At 37.1% G+C, this 24,864-nt stretch overlaps 1 protein-coding gene across 1 annotated transcript in view; it reads left to right on the forward strand.

The window, feature by feature from the left end:
- The window catches only part of CACUL1 (CDK2 associated cullin domain 1), a 34,756-nt gene extending 12,573 nt beyond the window's left edge, over positions 1 to 22,183 (forward strand). Inside the window, exons 4-9 of the mRNA XM_026670059.2 lie at positions 6,065 to 6,160; positions 11,700 to 11,802; positions 17,121 to 17,210; positions 17,656 to 17,794; positions 20,255 to 20,298; positions 21,495 to 22,183. Coding sequence (XP_026525844.1) covers positions 6,065 to 6,160; positions 11,700 to 11,802; positions 17,121 to 17,210; positions 17,656 to 17,794; positions 20,255 to 20,298; positions 21,495 to 21,535 — 513 coding nt within the window. The 3' untranslated portion in view covers positions 21,536 to 22,183. The remainder of the gene's footprint in view (positions 1 to 6,064; positions 6,161 to 11,699; positions 11,803 to 17,120; positions 17,211 to 17,655; positions 17,795 to 20,254; positions 20,299 to 21,494) is intronic.
- The last annotated feature ends 2,681 nt before the right edge of the window (positions 22,184 to 24,864 follow it).

The raw sequence follows: 24,864 nt of genomic DNA on the forward strand, positions 1-24,864 counted from the left end.
CATTGCTACAACTTTAAAAGCACAACTATAATGATGTGGGAAAATACCCGAACAAAGCTGAATACCATACATATAAATACCCGTGAAAACTTAAGAAAACATATATATATATATCCCTAATTCACACACACGCACACACACACACACGTGTGTGTGTGTGTGTGTGTGTGTGTGTGTGAATTAGTTTCTAGAAATCTCAATTTCTGTATTGAAGTGTATTCTATATGTCTGAAAAGAAGTCTCGGATAAACTGGATATATTCTGTAATAAGTGAGATTGAAATTTCCAGAAGGACAGATTTTTGTAGTAGAACAATAAAGAGAGATGCAACACTGAATGGCTTGGTGGAAAATAAAGAAAAAAAAAAAATTGAATCAATTCCATTGTGACACTATATAATAAGGAAAATGTCGATATTTCTCTCTTTATGTGAACCTCTAATCAAGTATACAAGTATTGTGAGATTTTCATCACTATATTTTGGAATGTTCAATGATTACCTTGGCAAATGGTACAATTTGTATTTTCTGACAAGGTTCACTACTTGCAAAAGCTTCTCTAATGTTGTTTCCTCATTGTAATTGAGAAGCGTACCAGTGAAATTTTATAATTGTTCATTTTTGGAGAGTTAGATACAGTATTTAGGATCTCGTTGCCCCTCTGGTTAAATATATTAATGCTCATTGATACATTGGATATTAAGTAACGGTGATATTACATTGTTTTTATTCCTTTGAATCAGTGGTGGAATTCAATTTTTTTTTAACTACCAGTTCTGTGGGCGTGGCTTGGTGGGCGTGGCAAGGGAAGGATACTGTAAAATCTCTAGTCAGAGGTGGTATTTGCTGGTTTTCCAAACTACTCAAACTTTCTGCTAGTGGTTCACCAGAACTGGTCAGAACCTGCTGAATGCCACCTTTGCTTTGCATGTAGGAGCAGTATCACAGATGCAGACAATGAAATGAAGGATTTTCATTTTTTTTTCTTCATTTTTGTTTTCAGAATAACTAAATTGTATGTTTTTCTCTTTAAAACTTTTTTTGTAAGAAAAAATGAAAATAGGAATTTTGGAGCTGGGCAGTATTGAAACATACTGTATGTAATCAACATTTTTCTTCAAAGTATATGTGACTTTAAAGCCAAATGAAAACAAATTATTTCATTATTAATATAGTTACTTTGGTGACTTTTCATCACCAAAGTTGTAATGATTTGTTTCAATTTTTTGTTTTACTTTATGTAAGCATAAAAGTCATAACCAATCTTAGTTGGTATCAAAAACATCTAATAGACTTAATCCTGATTAATACTTGGGTAGGAGACCACTAGGAAATCCTGTGACAATAGACTAAATAGGAAAGCTAAAAGAGACACCTTGGAAGATAGCAGTGGCAAATTACTTCAAACCTGTTGTCAAAACAGTATGGACACTTTGTTCCCAGAAGTCAAATTCAGTACAAGGAATTTTTCTCTTTCATCATAGAGCCAAAAATAGGACACTTTAGAAGATAATATACATAGGTCAAGGTTGAACTGTGAAGTCCTTAGTACTCTCTGAGGTGATTGTTTGTGAACAGGCATTTCATTATCCAAATAAGTAGTATCATCAATGCTAGTGGTGTTATTACCAATCAAAATTTATAGAATAGAATAGAATAGAATAGAATAGAATAGAATAGAATAGAATAGAATAGAATAGAATACTTTATTGACAAAGTGTGATTGGACACACAAGGAATTTGTCTTGGTGTAAATATATGTGTATTACTTCAAATTCAGAACAAAATAGTTCCAATTATTGAAATATTACATGTTGGCTCTGTTCCAATAAAACAAAACTTCAGATGGCTCCATTGTTTACATTTTTTTTGGAAAAAAAAAAGTTACCTTCTTGGCTATTTTTTTGTAAGTTGATTAGCAAGTAATAAATTATTTCCTCATTGTGCCACTAAACAAGATCAAACTACAACTGCCTTGTGGCTTGCATGCTGTTTTTTGTTTGTTTGTTTTTTTGTTCATTAGTTATCCAAGTAAGTCCATCAAAAGAGCAGTAAAGTGTGTATTCTCTATACTAAAGATCTGTCTTGCCTCTGTTCTGTAGTTTTAAAAATGCTGCAAATGAATAATAGTAATACAAATAAAACTATTTCCCCAAGCTCTGTCCACCATCAAAGTGTATAGTGCACAACGGTACAGATAGTCCTTGCTTACCAATCACTTGTTCAGCATGTGGTTAGAGTTACAATAGCTACTGAGAAAGGGGAGTTAAAACTGGTCCTCAAAATTGCAGCCATCATAGTGTCCCCATGGTCATGTAATTGCAATTCAGATCCTTGGCAACTGAATGTTATAATAATTACAGCATCCCATGATCATATGATTACCATTTGCAACCTTCGCAGCTGACTTCCAACAAGCAAAGTCAGTGGGGAAGCTGACAGGAAGTTGCAGGTCGTGGTTATGGGACATCATGCTTAATGACCACAGGTGGTGCACTTACCATTCACAATCAGCGTTGACATTATAAATCAGTGTGGTCACATAACATTTCATTTAACAACTCTGTCATTTAGCAGTGGATTGCCCAGTGCTTTAGTCAATACAAGCCTACCTATATTTGCATATTAGGAGCAATAAGGCAAAGCAAACATTTTTGCTGCTTTAAATACAATTGCAATTTAACAAGACACAAGAACACACAGTGTAAAAGTTCAGTAGTTGAGGAGAACAAGCCGTGCTGTTCACTTTATAAGTTAAACCTCAGCAGCCTTAATAGCACTTGCTATTTTCAGTGACAAAGAATTTTAAAAACAAGAGTAACTTAGCTAGCCAAGCAGGCAGATGGCTGCAACCAGTCATGTATCTGTTTGGAAACATTAGCAGAATAGATTTTAATTGTAGCTCTTTATCTCTGAGCCAAGTGCTTAATGATAACTGTTTTTTCCTAATATTCCTCTTGCCCATTTCACCTTACCCGGCATCAGCCAGTTATATGTGGAACCAGTCAATCTGTGCTGACTGGCTAGCATGAAAAATTAAGACAAATTGAAAAGAGCCATGCAAAATTTCAATTGGAATACTCTGAACAGCCTGGGCCACTCAGAGCAAAACTGTTTTAAAAAGCCAAGATTTGTTGAAAGATTAAAGCCAAATCCTTGGAATATCTATGATTTGTGTTAAAATATGAAACTTTTAATAAATTAATAAAGTTTTCACTACCTCTTCTATTTTAATTCTTGCAAACCTTTTCTTTATTAAAGGAGAAATTTGATATACGGTTATTTATTTGGATAACATTAAATTGCCATGTTTCTCTCCATTTTCCGTAATTCACAAGATTGAATTGATTGTTTTAGATGAACACAGAGTTATTTTAATCAGAAGTGAATATTTTAACTTGTTGAGTCTTGTTAAGTTCCTGATTACTAATAAAGCCCAATTATGATCCTGATCTGATTTAAATTTAAGTTTTATTAGATGGGTAAAGAGGTGAATGCTTATATACTCCATTTTCCTTCTCTGCTGCTTTGCTTCCCTCTGCCAAACCAAATTTTCAAGGGGAATAAGGAAATCCTTGAAATCAGTTTCTTAGGAGGTTCAAACCCAGAAATGGTGATTGAAGGATTTCCCAAAATAAATAGGATCGTTTGTCATTCATTATGTTATGCTGTCTTCCTTTTTGATGATAGAATTAACATTATCATTAACATCATTATGTCATAATTAGCCTAATCAACTCTGCAATTTACTTATAGCCATTGTTGTGTCTTATGTTTTGAGGTTACTGTAATCAGTATTGTTACTGTGAATTTTAAACAAAGCAAATTAGGCTGCAAAATGGGGATAGATGTTTGTGTTAGGCAAATTTGTGGAATAAATGCATATATTTGATTATATTAAGGGTAAAAAATTGGGATCTAGGCAGGGTAACTTTGATTTCATTTTGCTATGGATCATTGAAGGCTTTTGTTCTTTCTGAGTGCTTGGCAAATAGAGTAAAACTAGCAATCTCTTTTCCGTGTTCTATTGTAAAAAACCTTGAATGCATTATGTAGCACAGTCTGTAATTCTAAGGCCACAGCCCTATATGAGTTTACCAGCTATGTTCAAATAATAACTTCTGATTAGAAATGCAACAGTGCCATAGACCCTATATAAGCTTTCAGACTTGATGTGGTACTTCCAGAGCTAGGCAGACATGTTGGTTGTTTAGTTTTGAACTGTGCTTTCTACTAAATTGCCTGAGAGAGTTGAACATATAAACCCATTATTCTAATCATTTATGTGCCACAGTGATTGAGTTATTGTTGTTCCCTTTGATGTAACAGAAAAGAAGTATCTGTTGGCAGTCCTGTGGTAGTTAATAATTGCTTTTGTGCAAAAGGGTAAGACTAGTGTTGGTACAGGATAGAATAGAACTCTATTGTCAGTTTAAATGTACATTAATCAGCATACATTAAAATGAAATTTTGTTGCATTCGGCTCTTAAAGGATAATCATTATACATATACCCACATCACTAAAGCCCAAGAATCAGTTTGCTGCTAGAAATCTTTATTTGTTCTGTTGTTTGTAGCTATGAGCAATAACTGAAATGGCTGTGAGAAAATGAAAGCAAATCCATGTGTATTTATTAGATTCTTCTGCTGGATAATATGACAAACAAGGAAAAACAGAGCTATTATTAAGAGAAAATATAGTCAACTATAAAACAGAAAAGCAGATACTTGTATGCAATAAGATGTTATCATTTAAATAGTTATACGTGTTAAACTTCATTTATTTAATATATTTGAAAAGTATATTAAATCAATAAGAACAGTAAGTCCCCTTTATATCAAGCTAAAGTCCTAATAATCTCCATGATGTTTTCTTTGCAATGGTACAGAAAATGTCTCCTCAGATATATTTTTTACTTCTCAGCCTTGTTTATAGCTCTGGAATTTCATTGGGCATAGTATTAGACATATTAGATTGGGATTCTTAAGCTCCATCTAAAAGGGTGCATTGAGACTTCTACAGAGGATCAGTATATATAACATAAAGCTAGATGGAGGGGGCAACAACCTTTCTCAGAAATATTACATTCCATCATTTTTATCTACTTGCCACCCAAGCCTTGGCATTTGTGGACAGTGAGGACACGTAGACATCATTGGGTTGAAAATGAATATTTCAGTTCTGGATTTTGTTCCCCTCCCTCCGGGTTGAGATCTTTTTCTTTCTTAGATAGTGTCTTTTTGAATACCCAAGAAGAAAGAACTTATTATTAGTATACATACTCTTAATATACAATGGACTGTCAAAGTGATTCTTTCTTGACATTTGCAGAGGAGTGGCAGCGTTGGTGGGTAGAGGAAACATTACAGATAGTCCTGAGTTATGATCATTTGTTCAACAAATCTGTGCGCATCCCGTGCACCCTTTCTGCAGCCTCCCTGCACTGGCACACACCCTGCACCCTCTTTCCCTGGATTTTTTGAGCTCACACATTACTGCAGCACCCCGCTGTCCTAACTTGTATGTGGTCTACACTGGGTCTTCCCCCACCCCATGTATGCCCCTCATACTCTTTATCCAGGATTCTCTCCACTTCCCGATTAACAACCTACGCATCTGTTATTACAACAACAACCAGTACTGCCTAGGTTGTCCTTGCTAAGCAATATGGTCACATGAATCACATTTTACAACCACTTTCTTAAAAACAGCTCTTCTGGTCCAAATTGTGCTTGTAAGCAGAGCAGGGGCCCCCAATTCCCAGTCCATGAACTGGCACTGATCCGCGACATGCCAGCAACCAATCCATGCAAATAAGTGAAGCCCCATCTGTGGGATGCAGACAGCATGCAAAACCTCCAGCCCACGGAAAAACCTTTGGAACCGGTCCCTGGTTTCCAAAAGGTTGAGGGCCACTTAACTAGAGGACCATCTATAATGGTAAAGTGTTTATTTTAAATAATTTTTAATCTTTCACATTAGGGTTTTTTCTTTAAATCTTCAAACTTAACCCGGTTATACCAAAATGTAAGGTTCCCTTCTATTTTCTTTTTTTCTTTTGCAGGTCAGTCCTCCAGATCTCTACATTGAAAGATTTAACATAGCACTTGGGCAGTATATGGGAGCATTACAGAGCATTGTGCCTCTTTTCATATATATGGTAAGTTATTACAAATAACTTGTGAAAAGAAGTACCTAGGTGTTCATTATTACTAGTTATCCAAATCAGCAACTAGATTCTCATGTAATATTTATTGTAAGTCAAGAAAGAGATTGATGATCCATCAGTTTTCCTAATTTCCTCTATTTCAGTTCTTTCCTCCCCACCCCCTAAATGATTAATACTAGTTTCCATTTATTTGGAAGGTGATGGCCCTAGGACACATTTGTAGCTGTGACAAGAAATCGCCATGGTTATTCCTTATGTAGCTTCCCAAAACTTGTTGAAATAATCTAGTCTTCTGCAGAGTAACTTCATTTTAGTAATCCATTAGTCTCATTCAGGTTGATTTACACCAGAGAAATCAGTTTTGTGTCATTGTATATTACATGCCTGTTTCTCTAGTTTGTGTGTGTGGTTTAGATCTTTAGAAGATCAGATAAAGTTGCCATTGGGCAAGGCAAAAATGTATGCATATGTAAGCATTTACATGTACATGCTGCTCCTAGTGCAAAATCTGTAGAAATACATTGGGGGTAGGATTGAAATGAATGTGGCATTAAAACTTCATATGGCTGAGTTTATTTTCTAGTAACAGAAATTATTATGTGTCTTTCAGCTCAAGAAAATCACAATAAAAACCTAGAAGGTCACTAGTTGATTAACATATTGTATCAAGAAAGTATTAGAGAAAAGGAAGTCTTCCCGAGGAAGAAATGTAGGAAGATCAAATGAGAATAGTTCCTCAAGCAGGCATGGAAAACCTGCAGCTTTGTAGCATGGTGGTCAAGCTGGGGAGTGAGTTGGATGGCCACATAAATGCTCTTAAATAAATAAATTCTACTATGAAGGATACTTTCATACTTTGTTGGCCAATCTCAAAAGTTGTAGTTAGGAGATTACTGCCCTCCATATGGTTTATGTGCTGAGAGATTTCATTTGTCCACTTAAATTGTAGGCATGTGGTATTTATAGTAAAATACCATCAGTATGATGCCATAAAGGTTTAGTTTTTGTTTTCAGATAATGAAAAGTATCATTCCCAAGATTAACTAGTAGGCAGACTGAGGAACAATATGAAACTCAGTCTAACCATGAAACTGTGGTGTTGGCAAATAATTGATCTCTCTAGAAACATGACCAACTTGTTCTGGGCGTTGGTACAGTTTTGTTAATACAGTTTCACTTCCTTAGGATGGTTACCTATCTAGGATCAGATAAGTGCCTTGTTATACTACTGAAGAGCAATGGATGGGGACTTTAGATGTCAATTCAAAATACTATTGGATCCTATAAGCTGTGGCTTTGACAATTGGTTCATAGCCTTCCGGCCCAATTAAATTGCCACTATTGACCTTTAAAGTCCTTCTACAGTTTAAGGGTAGATACTTAAAGATGAATTACATTGATATAAGTCTGATTGTTGTAGTGAGATTAGCAGAGGCCATTCTGAGTGTCAGAAGTGCGATGAATGGCAGCTGAGAAGAGGCTTTTTGTGCCTGAGGGAAAAGTGATGAAATAATGGGATTAGTGATTTGAGCAAAGGCGGCAGAACCAGCACAAGTAAAAATCCATTCTCAGTCTTCTCAGCACATTCTTCAGTGTGCTGTTTAAAAATAATAAGTTGATTTAGCTAATCACTACAATGTTGCTCATCCCTGGAGTTCTAGCAGGAGGGGAGTTATTGAATACAGTAGGATTGTTTCAAGCCCAATGGGCAAATCTGTGTCATATTTCGTTCATAGAGTTATTCTTGTTAGATCCAGCGTAAGCATTCTGAGATGGATATTAAGGCCAGAGAAAAGAAATGTCTACATTAATTGTGCACAATGCATTTTTGAGTTCATTCAAAGTATTTGATTGGGAGTTAGGTTACTTGGAAAATAATCTGTGCCCAGATTACCCTTCCTGTGTTTTCAGGTCAGCATAGAAATGTCTGCATGTTGTTAAAATGTATAACAATGGTGGCCCTAATTTCTGTCCCTTTAATGCAAAACAGAGATGTTTTGATGTTCAGAGTTAATGCTTGATCATTTCATGAAAAGAAATGCTGCCAGACAGAACAAGACATTCTTCTATTGGTTCAAGGATTTAAAAGAACTTTGTGTTATGTTGAGATTTTAAAATGTGATTTCAGAAATAGGCTAGGATAACACTGAAATGTTGCTAACTTTCCATCTTTGTAACATCACATGAACCTTCAAGCATCATTTGTGGTTCCACTCCCCCCTTCCTTTCCTGTGTTTGAATCTATGGCCCCACATAGGTAGTAGTGTATAGGTTGGAAATATTCAATATCTGGTGATTACAAGATCTGAAAAAAGCAGCAAGGGGGCGAGGAAAGTTTCTAAATTGTCAGACAAATTATTTTCTAGATTCTCAAGGGCTTTTGATATTTGAAACTTCATTAGACCACAAGTAAGATGTTTGCAGTAACTTTTACAAAATCATGCCATAATGATACAAATGTATTAATCCAGAAATCCAGAACTTCATAAGTGTCTGCTTTGGGAGTGGCTTTTCAAGACTCTGCTATGGAAGAAGCCCTAGATTTTTCTTCTATGACTAACAGAAGAATAAAGAGGATTGCAGTGTGAAGACAGAATGATATGCCTGCCTGTTATTCTGCTCTTGCCTACTTAGACAGGTCATAATATAAATATTATTTACTCTAAAGGCCCTAATTGAAAAATATACTAAGGATATTAAAACAAACAACTTTGTGTTGCATTTATGGCATTTGATGCATCTCTCAAGATACCTCCATGCTCTTTCTTAGGATGGAAATGTGGCTGTTCTTAATCTCAGTTAAAATCCACTTTGCACTGTTAAGGCACTACAAGAAATTAGCCTCCAATAAACTCTGCTTCTTGCATTATAGATAATCCTCATCTTACAACCACAATAGAACACAGAATTTTGGTAGTTAATCACTGTGTTATTAAGCAAGACACTCATATGACTGCCTCACTCACTGACCATAATGTCTGGAATACTCTACCCGACTCTATAGTCTCTTCCCCAAACCCCAAAAACTTTAACCTTAGACTGTCTACTATTGACCTCACCCTTTCCTAAGAGGTCTGTAGGGGCGTGCATAAGCGCACCATCGTGCCTCCGTCCCTGTCCTATTGTTTCTCTTATTCTTTTATTTTTCTTATATGTACCCATTTCATGTATTCACAACTATGTATACACTTATACTTATTATCTTGTAAACAATTGGCAAATCAAATAAATAAATAAAATAAATAAATAAATAATGCCTGCTCTCCCGATTGTGTTTGTTAATTGATCACCTAGGGGGTTAAGCAAACATGCAAGGTACCTGCGGGTGGGGGAGGCCTTGGGAGGCCCAGTGCCAATCAACACACAGAAACCATGCCACAGGCCCAGTAGCTGGCTAGGCCAAGTCACAGAGGGGTCTCCTCCTTCTCCCCTCCCCCACTCCTGAAAGTCTTCTCCCTGTCCCAGCATATCTAGAAGAACTCAGAATGGCATGCCCACCTTTTCCCTCCCCCCTGCCACTCCAAGAGTCCTGGACCCATCATGGAAGGCCTTAGCATATATCCCATTTTTTAACATTAAAAAATCCTGGTTCCCTTAGATCAATAATATGTGTCATAATAGAACCTTGGGTATCCTGTCTTAGTAATTTTTATTCCCTATAGCATGTTGATTAATTATGGAGAATATGGAAAATTAGATAGAAATGAAATAGCAGTCTGGAACATTTAGCAGCTGTGTAAAATCACATTTAGTTGCAGGTCTCACTTCTCATTTCTGACAAAGGGAGAAACTAGTTTATTGTACCCATTTCCTTAAAAAAATTATAGCAATTGCATTTTTTCCCTGGAAATTTTCTAACTGAAGACTCCCCAAAACAACTCTTTACAAAAATATGTGGAATTTGAGTATGATTCAGCTGTTCTATATAGTACAAAGGATCAAAAAGTATCATAAAACACTTACTTTTAATAGCAACCTTGAATAGCTTTAGGGGGTTAGAAATATCAGCCTTTTGTTTCATTCTTCACCAGTCTGCTTGTTGACTAGGAGATACAAGAAGTGGTGAAAAGGTTCAACGTTTATTTATCTTCATTTAGAAGCTGTGGTGCTCCTTGTGTCTTGACATCTGTTGAGCTGCATTTAATTGTGCTCTTTTGTAGAGGTATGATATTAAGACACAGCAGATCAGCAGGAGACGAGTCTTGAGAAAGAATTGACTGCCTTCTATACTTGTTTTTAGATTGGCATTAAACAATTGCTTCACACACCATGTGTGATTCCTGTGCTAAACAAAAATAAAATAGCTAGAAAGAAAAGGTTGCTTTTGAACTATGTGGCTTAGTTTATATGCTTCCGCCAATAAAGTAACATTCCATCAGAATTTTAATTGTTACAAATTATTGGGAACTTAGGGCCTTAATACAATAAAAGATAATAAAAACAGTTTTTTAAAAGGTAAGCAACAGATTTGTAAAGTTGCAGGAACTAGGTTTGTCTAGTCTAACAAAGAGAAGGACTTGGGGTGGTAAGATACCAATACTTGAGGGGCTGTCCCAGAGAAGAGGGGATCCCCCTATTCTCCAAAGCACCTGAAGGGCTGGACAAAAATTAATAGCTGTAGGATTATTAAAGAAAGATCCAGCTTAGACTTTAGATTTTCCTCCAGAAGTTGTGGGTGCTCCTTCACTGGAGGTTTTCAAGAAGAGGTTGGACAAAGTCTCCCATTTAAGCAGGGGGTTAGACTACAACCAAATAAATAATCCTGGTCTGTCAGTCTCTTTAGAGAGGAGGAAGAGGAGGAGGAGGAGGAGGAGAATCCTTATACTGCTCGAGCTCTTGAATATGCAGGCTTCTGCCTTTATACAATGATGGATTGATTTGAAGAGTTGATAATGAAGTTAGGATCCAGTCTAACATTCATATTGGGAGAAAATGGCTGGGTTCATTTTACCTCAATAACCTACAATATAGGATGGACCATTCATTTTACTCATAAATTTGTCCTACCAGTTAAGGTCTACATAAACATGTTTATCTTCCTGCATTAAGACTTACAGTTCTTCCTGTTTAATAGCAATAGCACTTAGACTTATATACCGCTTCACAGTGCTTTACAGCCCTCTCTAAGTGGTTTACAGTGTCAGCATATTGCCCTCAACAGTCTGGTTCCTCATAAGTTCATATCCTGTGCATTTGATGGACATATTGGGTCTCTTAAGTTCAGTAGCAGATATATCCACACTCAGTGTACGGCTTCCACTCCCACTACTTTGTATCCCAATATTTTTAAGCTCTATTCCCTCTGTAGCATTGATGAATATTATAATTATAAAGGTCAGGCTGGCATAGCAAATGAACTTAGAGTTTGCTTTCAACTTTTTTTCTTTCTAACTGGACTCACTGTATTGTTTGTTTGTTTTTTCTACACAAACAAATGATTTGGATTATGAGAAATGCAAAGCAGAAAAGTAGTCTGTAACAGTACTTTGATATTGCTGTCATTTAAAAAGATTTTATTTTTTTTCCTCAGAATAAATTTTACATAGAAACCAAGCTTAACCGCGATTTAAGAAATGATCTTATAAAACTGTTTACGGAACATGTTGCAGAAAAGCACATTTTCAGCCTGATGCGTAAGTCTAAAGTTTGAGATGATTCATTTTTTTAATATAGCAATAAATTGCTGAATCATTTGTCGGAAAATGATAAAAATGAAAAGTATCTTAACATTAAGTAGCCTGTCAAGAATTTAATTTTTTAATAGGATTAAAATGCCAGATTATAGCTGTTGGTTGTTGGGGAAAATTGCAATGTAATTGAGTATTTAGTTAAATACAAGAATTTTCTGAGCCAGAGGTACACAGGTACTCTTCAGCTTATGACCACAATTGAGCCCAAAATTTTGGTTGCTAAGCATGATAATTGTTAAGTGAGTCCCTTTCTTTACAATTTTTCTTACCAGAGTTGTTAAGTGAATCATTGCAGTTGTTAAATTAGTAATCTGGTTGTTAAGCAAATCTGGCTTTCCCATTAACTCTGCTGATCAGAAGGTCACAAAAGGCGATCACTAGACCCCAGGACATTGCAACCATCATAATAAATACATGTCATTTACCAAGCGTCCAAATTTTGATCTGTGACTGTGAGGATCCTGTAGTGGTCATAAGTGTAAAAAATGGACATGTCACTTTTTTTCAGTGCCATTGTAACTTCAAATGGTCACTAAATGAATGCTTGTAAGTCAAGGACTACTTGAAATATATATTTCTTTGGTAGCATATTCTACTACAGTACAGCTGTCTTCAATTATCTTTGTTCTTTGCTATAAGTGCTGTCAGTTTCTTCAGATATCAATGTTGACATTGGTTAGATTGCCACAATTTCTGGCAGGGGATCTGTTGAGCAACAAAATAAGAAAACTCGTGTGCCAAATTTAGCCTTTGCTGAATGAGTTTTTCTTGCAATTGGACCTCATTGTGGAAATCCCCTTGTTAATATCACATTTTCGTGGTGGTTTTTCTTCTTACAGCTTTCAGTCCGACAAGATTGATTTAAGCCTTTAAGGTAGTCCAGACCAGGAACCAAACCCAAGATTATTAGTATTACCTTTATCGTAAAGTTATATAACAGAATCCTGCAAGTCTGAAACTGCTTCCTCCTTCCTCCACTTTTATATGCCAGAAAACTAGGGAGAGTCACTTATGAAACACTACCCCCATTCCTGCTTTGTACTCAGATTTCTTTCACCAAACTGTAGTCTAGACAAGTGGTCACCAACCGGTGGACCACAGCCCACTGGTGGTCCCTGAGAAAATTTTGGTGGGCCGCAGCACCCCCGTGTCTGCAACGGGGTGATACTGGCAGTGGATGGACTGATTCACGCGGAAAGGGAGGGTAGCGCATGGGAGATTGCGGCATTGGAGCCCTTCCTGGGTGTTCCCTGGGCTGCAAGGGGGTGGGGGTGGTGGGGAAGGAACCTCTGAAATGGTACTAGGTGGTGGGAATCTGATGTCCGGAGGCCGACGAGCCATGTGCTGAAGACCAGATGGCTGGCGGGGAGGTGGGGCAATCCTGCAGTCTCCCTAGCAAACCCGTGTCATGGCTGCTGCCTCCTGCCTCAGTGCATCGAGGAGGCCAAGCAGCAGTGGGAAGAGCATGGACCTCCTGAGGTGCAGGAAGCTGCCAGCAATGCCCTCAGGTGAAGATGTTGTGAGGGGGAGACTTGATCCCCCCTCTTCCTCCTCACCAGAAGCATTCACATGCCCAGTGGGAAGGAAGAGGCTTGGCGGGTGCCAGAGGGGCGGTGAGTGCTTTGCGTGTGAGTGCTTCTGGCGAGAAGCTCCTGAGGGGAGGGGTCGAGCCTCCTCCTCGCAACATCTTCACCTGACGGCATCACTGACAGCTGCTCGACCTCCTCGATGCGCGGAGGCAGGAGGTAACACTAGTTCAGAGGTTACTTTCCCTTCACCCCCACCATTCGCAGGCCAGAGAACTCCCACGTACATCAGTCCATCCGCCTCCAGTATCACCCCTGTTGCCCCACCTCCCCGTCAGCCATCTGGTCTTCAACATGTGGCTCATTGGCCTCTAGACATCAGATTCTTACCACCTAGCACCAGTTCAGAGGTTCCTTTCCCCCCACCCCTGCCCCCGGGGACAGAGGGGGGGAGAGAGAGAAAAAGAAAGAGGAAAAAAGGCAGAAAGAGGGAGAGAGAGAAAGAAAGAGGGAGAAAGAGAGAGAAAAAGAGGGAGAAAGGCAGAAAGAAAGAGAGAAAGAGAAAGGGGGAGAGAGGGAGAAAGAGAAAGAACGGGAGAAAGAAAAGGAGAAAGAGAGTGGGAGGAGAGGGAAAGAGAAAGAGGGAGAAAGAGAGGGAGAAAGGGGGAGGGAAAGAGAGAAAGAGGGAGAAAGAAAGAGAGAAAGAGGGAGAGAGAAAGAAGGGGGAAAGAGAGAAAAGAGAAAGAGGGAGAAAGACAAAGAAAGAGACATAGGGAGAAAGAAAGAAAGAAAGAAAGAGGGAGAAAGAGAGGGAGGCAGGAAAAGAGAGAGAGAAAAAAGAGGGAGAAAGGGAGAGAGGGAAAGAGAAAGGGAGAAAGAGAGAGGGAGGGAAAAAGGGAGAAAGAAAGGAGGAAAGAGAAAAAGAGGGAGAAAGGCAGAAAGAGAAAGAAAGGGAGAATGAGAGGGGAGGGAGGGAAAGAGAGAGAAAGGGAGAAAGGGAGAAAGAGGGGGAGGGAAAGAGAGAGATTTAAAATCCTGATGCAATCTTTATTATCTTGTTCTGTGCCCACTTGTTATGAGTAATGGTAAAAGAAAAAAATTATTTAAACGTCAGGATTACAGCATTTTTCTTATAGTGTACTTGCTGCTTTCTGAGCTTGGTTGTTACTTGTAGGATTTCATTAACTATTAGGTAGCATAGTCAGTGCTAGGTTATACACAGAAGTTTGCCCTGCTAGTGTTGATGGAGGCTATAATTTAACGTAAACTTTTTGTGGTTTAATGTAACTTTTAATTCTTATTTCTGTAGGGTAAGAAGCCTTAATCATTAGTTAACAAATTCTTAAGTACTTAAATTTATAATTGCAAGATGTTTTTTCGTACCTGACTACATTGCAGTAACTGGAAATTTACCTAGTGCATGAATTTATTTGTCATAATAGTTAAATAGAACTTCATATTGTATGTTAAGAATCTCTATAGTTAAACAGAACTTCATATTATAAAGAGTTTCTTGTGTTTATCCTGAAAGCTTAAAGGTGAAGCTATTGTTTTTACACCTTTTTAAGCATCCATCTGGCTTAGCCAAGGCCATTAATCTATAATTTGTGTTTTCTTCATTGTTGTTTATACACATGTAAGATACACTTGTAAAGGATGAAAGCAAAGGATTGCAGAAAGCTGAGAATCTATGAATTGTTGTTTTGTATTCTCAGCTGACCTTCAACAGTTTTTATTTCGTTTTCATACGTATTTTAAAAATAGGTTGAAATCATTCTTTTGATGTTATTTTAATACAGTTACTTGATTTTTTAAAATATATTTAGCCATCTGACTTTAGAATGACAAAATAACTTTAGGGGAAATGAAGCACTTTTAATATATGAAATTACTAGCCAATAATTTATACTTCATGCAATTTTTATTCTGAAAAACATCTGTAGGCCAGCATTAGCTGCTACTGACTCTACAATCTCTCTTTATAAGCAACTTATAGTAGCAGCTGAAGCAGAATTTCAGTTTCAACATTTAGGTTTTCAAATTGAAGTGTTAATGCTTCTTAAAATTTTATCACAATAATAAGTTGTTGATATTCCCAGGTATATAGCATGTCTAAAACCAAATATCTCTGCTGAAATAAGATGCATAATATAAATAAAAATCCAGTCAGAAATATATATGAGAAATATATGCAGCCTTTTCTTCATGGACTTTCTCCTTCAGTGCACCTGTAAATGAGATGTCTATTTACTGTAACAATTTATAAGAAATATAACTGATTTTATCATAACAGGTTATCCTCACATACCGAATTAGAGAACCATTTGGTCTAGTGGTTAAGGCCCCAGGCTAGAGATCAGGAGATTGAGTTCTGGTCCCATCTCAGACGTGAAACCTGGCTGGGTGATCATGAGCCAATAATTCTTTCTTACTTATGATATCGGGCTTGAGAAATAAGTCAGTAGGTCAGTCCTGTTGTAACCAATGGTTACAGCACTTAGTTAATTAAAAAAAAAAACATACCCTTTTCTTGTGGGAAAAATGCTAGGACGAAAGAAAGAAGGAGAAGTTTATACTCATGTAACAGAATCCAACATTTACAGCGATTAGCTTGCTCATATTTAGCCACTTAACAAATAAACTCTACCATGGGTAGAGAAGAAAAGGAACTACAGTTGCTCTTTGATATTTGATAAAATGCCTAGAGGATTATTTTTATCAAAAATTTGGTTTTAGCTGCTCAGTTGCATTTTCTTGACAAAGATTGTCTTAGGTCTGACAAAAGGCAATTCACAAAGGGGGAATTCCTTGTTGAGTTTTCTCATCCTATTTACAGGTAGTCCTCACTTAACCATGGGACTGGAATCTCAACTATTAAGCCAAGCAGTCTTTAAGTGAGATGCCAACGTGACTCTTTTCCTCAAAGAGCACAATCTCGATACTTCCAGTTGCAGTTGTTAAGCAATCTCCCAAGCCATTATGCAATGGTGCAAAAGAGCTGCTTGCTGAAGAACTTTACCCTTTCACTCGCAAACTTTCCTGTAGGTCATCAAAGGATTTCAGCTCCCCTCAATGCACAGAAGGGAAGTTGCTTGTGGGGCTGCAGGAGTGGAGCTGAAATCTTCAAGATTTCCTTTCTCCTACACTTGCAACCTTTCTTGTTAACTTCCTGTTGACTTTCTGGGGAAGCAGGCTGAGAAGAATGCAAATGGCAATCACATGATTGTGGGATACTTGGCAAGTGGATGAAATGTGTCAGGCGACCATAGAAGGTGGACATTAATGATGACTAGAAGTGCTTAACAGACCATTAAGTACCCTTTCCTAGTCCATTAAACTTTTGGACAGTTATTAAAACGACTGATCATAAGTAGAGGGCTATCTGTACTTAATCGAAAATGAGAAAAATGATTTCAACTTTTTAATTTGTTTGAATTTATAATTATTAAGATGTCATCAGGAGACATGAATTCTGCATTCATATTGAAAATACTGAAAAGAAACGAAATAACTTCCACATGATTTGACATTTGCATGAGATCTTTATGGATTTCTCTTTTAAAAACTTGCTTTCTCCAGTGCTTTAACTTCTTATAAAAACTTCTCCTTTAAGATTTAAGTAGAATAGATTCATTTGGGTACACTAGAATAACAATGCATTACATACATTCATGTTATAAAAATCAATACCAGAAGCAAAATTAATTTGCAAATGGGTGTATTTTCTCCTTTCAGCTTTACTTCTAGAAGCTCAGTCCACACCTTTTTGGATAAACCCTTCCACAATGGCAAACATTGTTAAAGGATTATACATGCTTAGGCCAGGTAAATTATCTTTTTGAGTACTTGTTCATTTTTATCTAATGATCTTGTCAAAAGCTACATGTAATAAATTCCTTGAAGAGATCATATACACATATAAGAAACAAATCTAACTTCTACATTAGAACCATATCAAGATATGATACTTCACCATACAAGCATTAATAAATTCTGGACAGTTTGTGATAGAGTTTATTTATCATGTATTTGATATATTTGTTCCATCAATTTGGCCATACAACTGTTGCCTATTTCTCAAAAAGAGAGATTGAATAACTAAAGCCTTAATTAAAGGTGATCTTTTATGGCATTCTCATTTTGTATGCAGCACCTTAGATTTGATTTTTTTTGTTTAAAATTGTGACAAAAGAAAGAATTTGAATTTAACTTCTGTTAAATCCCTTAAGTATTTTTTTCTCATTAGCTATTGCTTTCCATTTCTACACAGAGTGGGTTCAGATGGCACCAGCTTTATTTTCTAAATTTATTCCAAACATCCTTCCTCCTGCTGTAGAATCTGAGCTTGAGGAATATGCTGCTCAGGACCAGAAACTTCAACAAGAGCTTATTCAAGAGGGATTTTCCAGGTAATTATGCCAACTTTTCCAACATCTTTGCTTGGTGATCTGCAAATTAGGCAGATAAATGTGGGTATCACATAGTTTTTAGTTATTTTTAACTATTTTAATGGCTACATTGTATTGAACGTTTAACTTTTAATTGTGTGTCCTGCCAAGAGATACATGCAAGTAAGTTGGGCAACTATATAAATTCAATCAATAAATAAACTAGTGCAACATACCATTTGAAGGTTAAATTTATATTTTATTGACAAAGAAAAACGGAAGCAGTATGCTTTGACCCATAAAATTGGGTAGACCTGATAGACAGTCCCACCGGAGAAAAAACACCCATATCATTTGAAGGCCTTAGGAAATATCACTTGGGTAAAACATTTTTCAATGGTAAGGTCTGCTTCTTGATAACCTTTAAAAATTCAGTGAATTAACTTTTGTGGAAGGAGGACACCTAGTGTAGAAAATGCAGGTCCACATCGTCCATTCTCTTTTAAAGGTTTAGCTGTACACAAAAGCATGGTGTCACATGTATTTCTTCTTTCCAACTATGAATGGTCAAACGTTAGGGAAAGAAAAAGGCAGTAGAAGTAGTTTCAGTGCACCCAGTTGAAAAACTGAAGGGATCCATAATCTTCCTTAAACTGTGTACTTGAATCACTTCCAGATCTTTACTAATACTGTAGTGAATACTCTTGTTTGCTAGTAAAAATACATATACAGTACAATTACATCCGGATGTGTGCGTTTAACATATCTGCTTCCCCACCCCCTGCCTAATAGCAATTGCAAAGGATATGCTTAAACTTTGTCTTCTGTAGAATGGTCCTTGTAAGAAAGCTAGTTAGACTACACTGATAGTACATAAAATGAATAAATTATGCTGTAACTTCTTATGCTAAAATCTATACACTACCAAAACTCTTACCATGACTTTTACATGGGTAAAATGGTGCATCACAGAGCAACCATTTTTAAACCAAGGTACCTCAGATCAGCTAACTTACAAATGGTGTCCAAAGTCTAGGACTCATGAATCCCATTGGAATTAATTTCAACATTCCGTGACCATTTCCCAGCCAGTCTCACAATCCTTTGTTCCCTACCCAACCCAGCAGCAGCAGTACTTCCCTGACTGCTGGGAAGGGGAAGGGAGGGGAGATTTCTGATACTCCTTGTCAGATTCCATCAAAGACTTTCAGTGGGGAAGGTGGCAGGAACTTGGAAATTGCTTCTGCTCCCGCTGCTTTTTTTCCTGCCCTTGGTCATTCTTTCTGTTTAGGGTAAGGAAATATGTCTGGAATGGTAACCCAACAGGGCATGGGTTATCTAGTTGTTACACCTGTGCAAAGATACTCACTTGTGGATTTTTTTACTTCAGCCAATAAAATATTACTTGTCACTCAAGTAATGCAATAGCAGGCCTTAATATTCAAGAAAAGATTCGCACTTCATCAAGATTCCCTGACTTAGATGCATTTATTTAAAATGTTTATGGACATTGTTAAAAACAAAGATTGGATTGGATTAATTTTGAAGTCTAGGCTGATATGCTCTGTCTATGAACATATAGACTAGACTGTTAATTAGCACATGATAATAGGTTCATATGCACATGTTAAAATATCTACATTAGTTTTCATTTGCTTTCTAATCATAATTCAGCATAGTCTTTTAAAACTTTAAAATCCTAAGGGGCTAGGTTTCTAAACCTGGCATTAGTTTTGGCAAGAGAAATCCTCTCAAGAAAAGCTTTAGTTTTGGGGTCCTTGGGGCACACAGTAGTGGGTTTTCTTCTATATTATTGGCCAGGGGTGGGCTGCTGGGGATTCTCAGGGATTGAGGAGAGCCCCTAGCTAAGATTTTGTGCAGTTCAGAGAACCCCCAAATCCCACTCCTGGCTGGCCCCGCACACCCCTCCTCTCCCAGGAGTCTCTACGCAGCCTATTTGAATGCAGGTAAGTGCAGGGCACACACACAGGCTTGGGGAGGGTGAAAAATGGGCCCCTTGGAAGTTCGGGAAGACCAGAAATAGGCCTGTTTCCGGCTTCCAGAGAGCCTCTGGAGCCTGGGAGGCCATTTTCACCCTCCCGGAGGCTTGAAGAAAGCCTCTGGAACCCAGGGAGGGCAAAAACGCCCCCCCTTGCCATGGTGCAGGAGGCCAATTAGGCCACGCCCACCATGGCCATACCCACCCAGGGACCGGGCAGAGAACCCTTTGCTAAAATTTTTGAAGCTCACCCCTGATTATTGCTGAACACACTTCCTTAGAAATTGTTATTTATTCCCACTTCATCAAGAACTGATTACTTCAACTGAGCATTATTTTAGTTGCTTTTTTCTGGGTTCAAATATTATTTCTCATCTTTATGTTGCTTGAATGACCTAGATATCGAAAGGTAGGCCAAAATTGAATGAATGGATAAATAAGCACAATAAAAAACCACACATTTGTCCGGCTTCCTTTTTTAGAGGAGACCAGTCACGTAAGCGAGCTGGAGAAGAATTAACCTACAGTAAGTAACTTAAATGCTAGTCTCTTTAATTATGGATAATACTGTATAGCAATACATGTGAACCTTTTTCACTGACAGAATGTTCAGATTTCTTCCAAAAAAACAACAACCTCAACACTTTTTAAGGTCCCTACAGATCCACAGAATACAGTTTGAAAATCGCCTTTGTCTAAGCACATAATGGTACCTCATTGAAATGACTAAAAACTTACTGCATGTATTCTAAATATATTGACTATTTGATGACTAAAATACTTGCTTTTTATGGAGATCATGTTTATCTGAAATACAACAATAATGAATGGATGGTGTCTATTAGTGGCCAGGTCAGTGTTCCCCCTGATACATCAGACGGTTCTGATATCTATTGCAATATGGGTATTCTTGGATGCTTGTAAATTTTCCTTTGATTTGAATTAAACTTCTTGGTACTTTCTGGACCCTTTTAGGTAGGTGGGGTGTTGGGTTTTTTTTTTGTACAAAAACACCAAAAATGGTTTGCCAGTGCCTTCTCTTTGGGTGGTTATTTGCTTTTCAACCTAACGTATAGCACAGGAATTCTTTGATGGTTGTCCACAGCCAAATTTGAACCAGCCATGCTTAGCTTGCAAACTCACACAAATTCAGCCAGGTGTTGTTGCTGCCTGGCAAGAGATTTGTGATAAACTGAATAATTATAAGCCATTTCCAAGTTTCTGTTTCTTGGGCCCCTAGTACAGGTAGTCCTCGACTTAACGGTTGCAATGGAGCCCTAGATTTTTGTTAACTGAGTTTTGCCCCATTTTACGAGCTTTCTTGCCACTGTTATTAAGTGAATCACTGCAGTTGGTAAGTTATAACCCAGAGTCGGGCTTCCCCCTTGACTTTGCTTGTCACAAAAAGTGATCACATGACCCCAGGATCCTGCAACAGTCATAAAGGTGAGTCGGTTGCCCAGCCTACTGAAGTTTGATCACGCAATTATCGGGATGCTTGCAAAGGTGGTAACTGTGAAAAAAGACGGTCATAAGTCACTTTTTTTCTAGTGCTGTTTTAACTTTGAACAGTCCCTAAATGAACGGTTGTAAGTCGAAGACTACCTGTATTTTTAGTAAAAGATGAAGGGGAGAGGCATTTTTTTAAAAAAAAGAGCTATAAGTTAACGGTGAGAGGGATTTAAAGTGATGTTTTCATTTTTTTTCTCTGCACTTTTTCAGATGGCTCAGCATCGTGTGCGAACTCAAGAGGCTGCAGATAGTGACTGTACTAGAAACCTGACCAATTGGAGTGGACTTTGGAATGGCATTGGAAGGGAGGGTAGCCTGAGACTCAGTCAGGTTGTTCTGATACTCAGGTTCTTCGATGCAACTATACCTAGAAGAGGTGTTTGGACTTAACTTATTTCTTGCCATGTAATAAAATGTCTGTTTGCTGCTATTTGGGCTAGCTTGGAACAATGTGATCAGTCTTGGAAAGGTTTTTTTTTCTCTCCAATGATTCTCGTGACGACTGTATCTTTGAGATTTGGTTTTTTAAAAGATCATTCAATGCTAAAGGTTGATAGCCAAGAAGAGCAGCTTCCTCTGAAAGGATTGTAGAGTGGTGTTTTTGTTTTGTTTCGTTTCAGGTTTTTTGTGGGTTGAGGTTTTTTGTTTGCACTTTCTGATGTGTGACTATTGCTATTGGAAATCTGTGCCCATTAGATTTTGTTCAGAATGTTTGGTCGGTAAATAGTGATCATTTAACAGTATTTCCATCTGGGGAGTGGGGGGGAATGGCTTGTCTCTGAAGGCCAGTTAAGGCCACTGACTGTTCACATTCCAGATAATTCATCTGCTTAACCCCTCAGTAGTAGACTACAAAATGTATCTTAAAACTGTGATTTGATTAAACATGCTGCAAAGTTGCCAGATTTTCTTACCTTCTTTGATTACATTAATTAGGAACATAAACGTTAAGCTACATTTTAACTTGGTCCCTTCCACACTGTTGGCAAGTCAAATGTTAAATGTATTATGTTGTTGGCTTTGGTAATGATTGTAAAGAATTGGAAAAAATGCTTTTCAACATGTGATTTCTATTTAGAATTGAAATGCTAGTATATAATGGATGAATATTTGGTAAGAGATTGCAAACCAGGTTGTATGTTCATACCCTCTGTGCTGCCTCGTGGCAATACAGAGAAATGTTGGTACTGATTTTAATCAATCAGTTGTCTGAATGATAATTGAGATAGTATATTAGATTTTTTAAACACAACTGAAATGGTGCTTACCTCTGAATAACAAGCTACTTGAAATCAATGTTACACACTTGTGGCTTGTACCATTTCAGGAGGAACTGGAGAGAACTGCATATTTGATTTGTACATATTCTTTTTTTAATTTCAGCTGTTAAAGCTTGAACATAAATGTTTAATCTGCAGTAGCACTTTGCACTGCATTATGGGTATGATGGCAATATGTACCTCAGAAGGGATAACTCTGGATCCCTGCTTTCTGTTTCTGGTCTTGAACAACAGGCTAATCACAAGGTGCTGGGTTTTTTGTTTGTGTATTTATTCCTTTGGCTCTCTGTGATGAAGCACCACACATGTAAAAGAAAGGGAAGTAGTCCTCCAGCTCCTTCTCCACAAAAATGTAATTTTTATGCCCAAAAGTTAGACTTCTCTTGGGAGTAAAAGGGAAATAAGGATGACCGCAGTGAGGTAACAAAACCAGGCTATTTTGAAGTGTTAGTGCTCGGGGAAATCCCAGTTGGAGTGAATCTTTAATGTGGACCATTGTACATTTTTATGAGCAAGATATGGGAGTTTACCTCATTCACGAGAAAGATAATATGATACATGACTTTCTAGCATGAGCAGTGGCTTATCTCAGCTTGTCTGATCCACAAAGAACTATGGACAATTCTAGGCCTTTCATTTGGTAAGATTCCAAGATAAGTCTTTCTGTGGTATGAAGGTATCACATTAAAGAGCAAGTATGCTTTTTTTAAAGAGTGCAGTTTAGAGAGAAGAATGTTAAAAAGGAAAATATAGTTTGATGTAATGAAAGCCTTAACTCTTTAATTTGTTGAAAATAATGCATTACTTCAAAAAATATATCTTGAAAACAACCATTTCTAAGTTTACATAGACTGTCCTCCTTTACTTTTGATATGCAAATGTAAACCTCTCCAATTTACCAACTTAATTTAAAAATTCTTACATTAGTGGAAATAGTGAGAAATTACAGAATTCTTCAGATTTCCAAACACTTAAAAAAAACCAAGATGTACTGAAGAATATATAAATAGAATTTCAGGATGAACTTTGTGGGAGAAACTACTGGTTTCTAAGTTGAGTTTAAAAAGTAGACCATACACTTAATTATAATTGTGTTTCCATAAAGTTAGTATAAGCCACTGTTCCCTAATCTGCTGCCCTTCAGGTGAATTGTGTTATTAGTCCAACATAATTGAAGAACCGTCAATCAGGAGAAGGGTAGTATAGCCCAAGTACCAAACCATCCTACTGCTTGCTTTGAAGAGATGTTCCTATTGTAGTTAATGAAAGTCCATCACTACTGCACTGTGCCTCTACAGGGTTGCTTTTAAATATATTATTTTTAGGTAGTTTGGGAATTCTGAAACTTATGTAGGAGCTACAGCATAGCATGTTAATAATAATATCTAATGCTATGTATTCAAACTTTAAAATGTTGCTTGCTTCTTTCTTTCTTTCTTTCTTTCTTTCTTTCTTTCTTTCTTTCTTTCTTTCTTTCTTTCTTTCTTTCTTTCTTTCTTTCTTTCTTTCTTTCTTTCTTTCGAATTTGAAAAAATCTGAAGAAAAACTAATAAAGCAGTGTGAAAGATTTTTGTCCAAGAGTTACAAGTTAAAAGTTTGAACACAATTATATCTAGAGTCATGGCAGTAATTGCCTGATAAACCTTACCCTTTTATTCCCTATTGAATTTATCCATAACTCATGAAGGACATGTAGAAATATGGTTGTTTCATAGCATTTATTTTTCTTCCCATAACTATAGATTAAATTATATACTCGGACATTACATTTTGAGGTGGTCTCTGGTTCTGCTCCGACAGGTTGGAAGCTGATTCCAATTTGACCCTTATAACTTCCAGCATTAATCTTAGAGAATGTAGTGAGAATGGAAAGAGGATGTCCAAGTAGATGTGAATTTGATGCACTGATTTTAGCTTTTACAGTAGCCTTTCCTGACTACTTGGGTTTATAGTTTTTCAGACTTCAACTTCAAGAATTTCCCAGGCATTATAGCCATTACTGAAAATTCTGGGTATTGAAGTCCACATATCTTTGGAGGATGCCAAAGTAGAGGAAGGCTGCTTTACTAGTTTATGGTTTGTAAATAATATTCAGAATATTTCAGCTTTTATTTCCAGATAATGTTTTATTGGTGTCACTTTTCTTCTCAAGAATATTGCTTTGGTCAATATTCTAAACATTGTTTTACATATTTTAGCTCTATGTAGCATCTTGCCCGAAGCCTGTTTTTTATATATGTAAAAGAAAAGAAAGAAAAATATATCATGTTGTAAATTAGTATTAAGATTTCTGTATGTTT

Source organism: Notechis scutatus, chromosome 4 (genome assembly GCF_049901735.1).
Source record: "Notechis scutatus isolate UNSWTSFEM ecotype Mainland chromosome 4, rNotScu1.2, whole genome shotgun sequence".
Taxonomy (NCBI): domain Eukaryota; kingdom Metazoa; phylum Chordata; class Lepidosauria; order Squamata; family Elapidae; genus Notechis; species Notechis scutatus.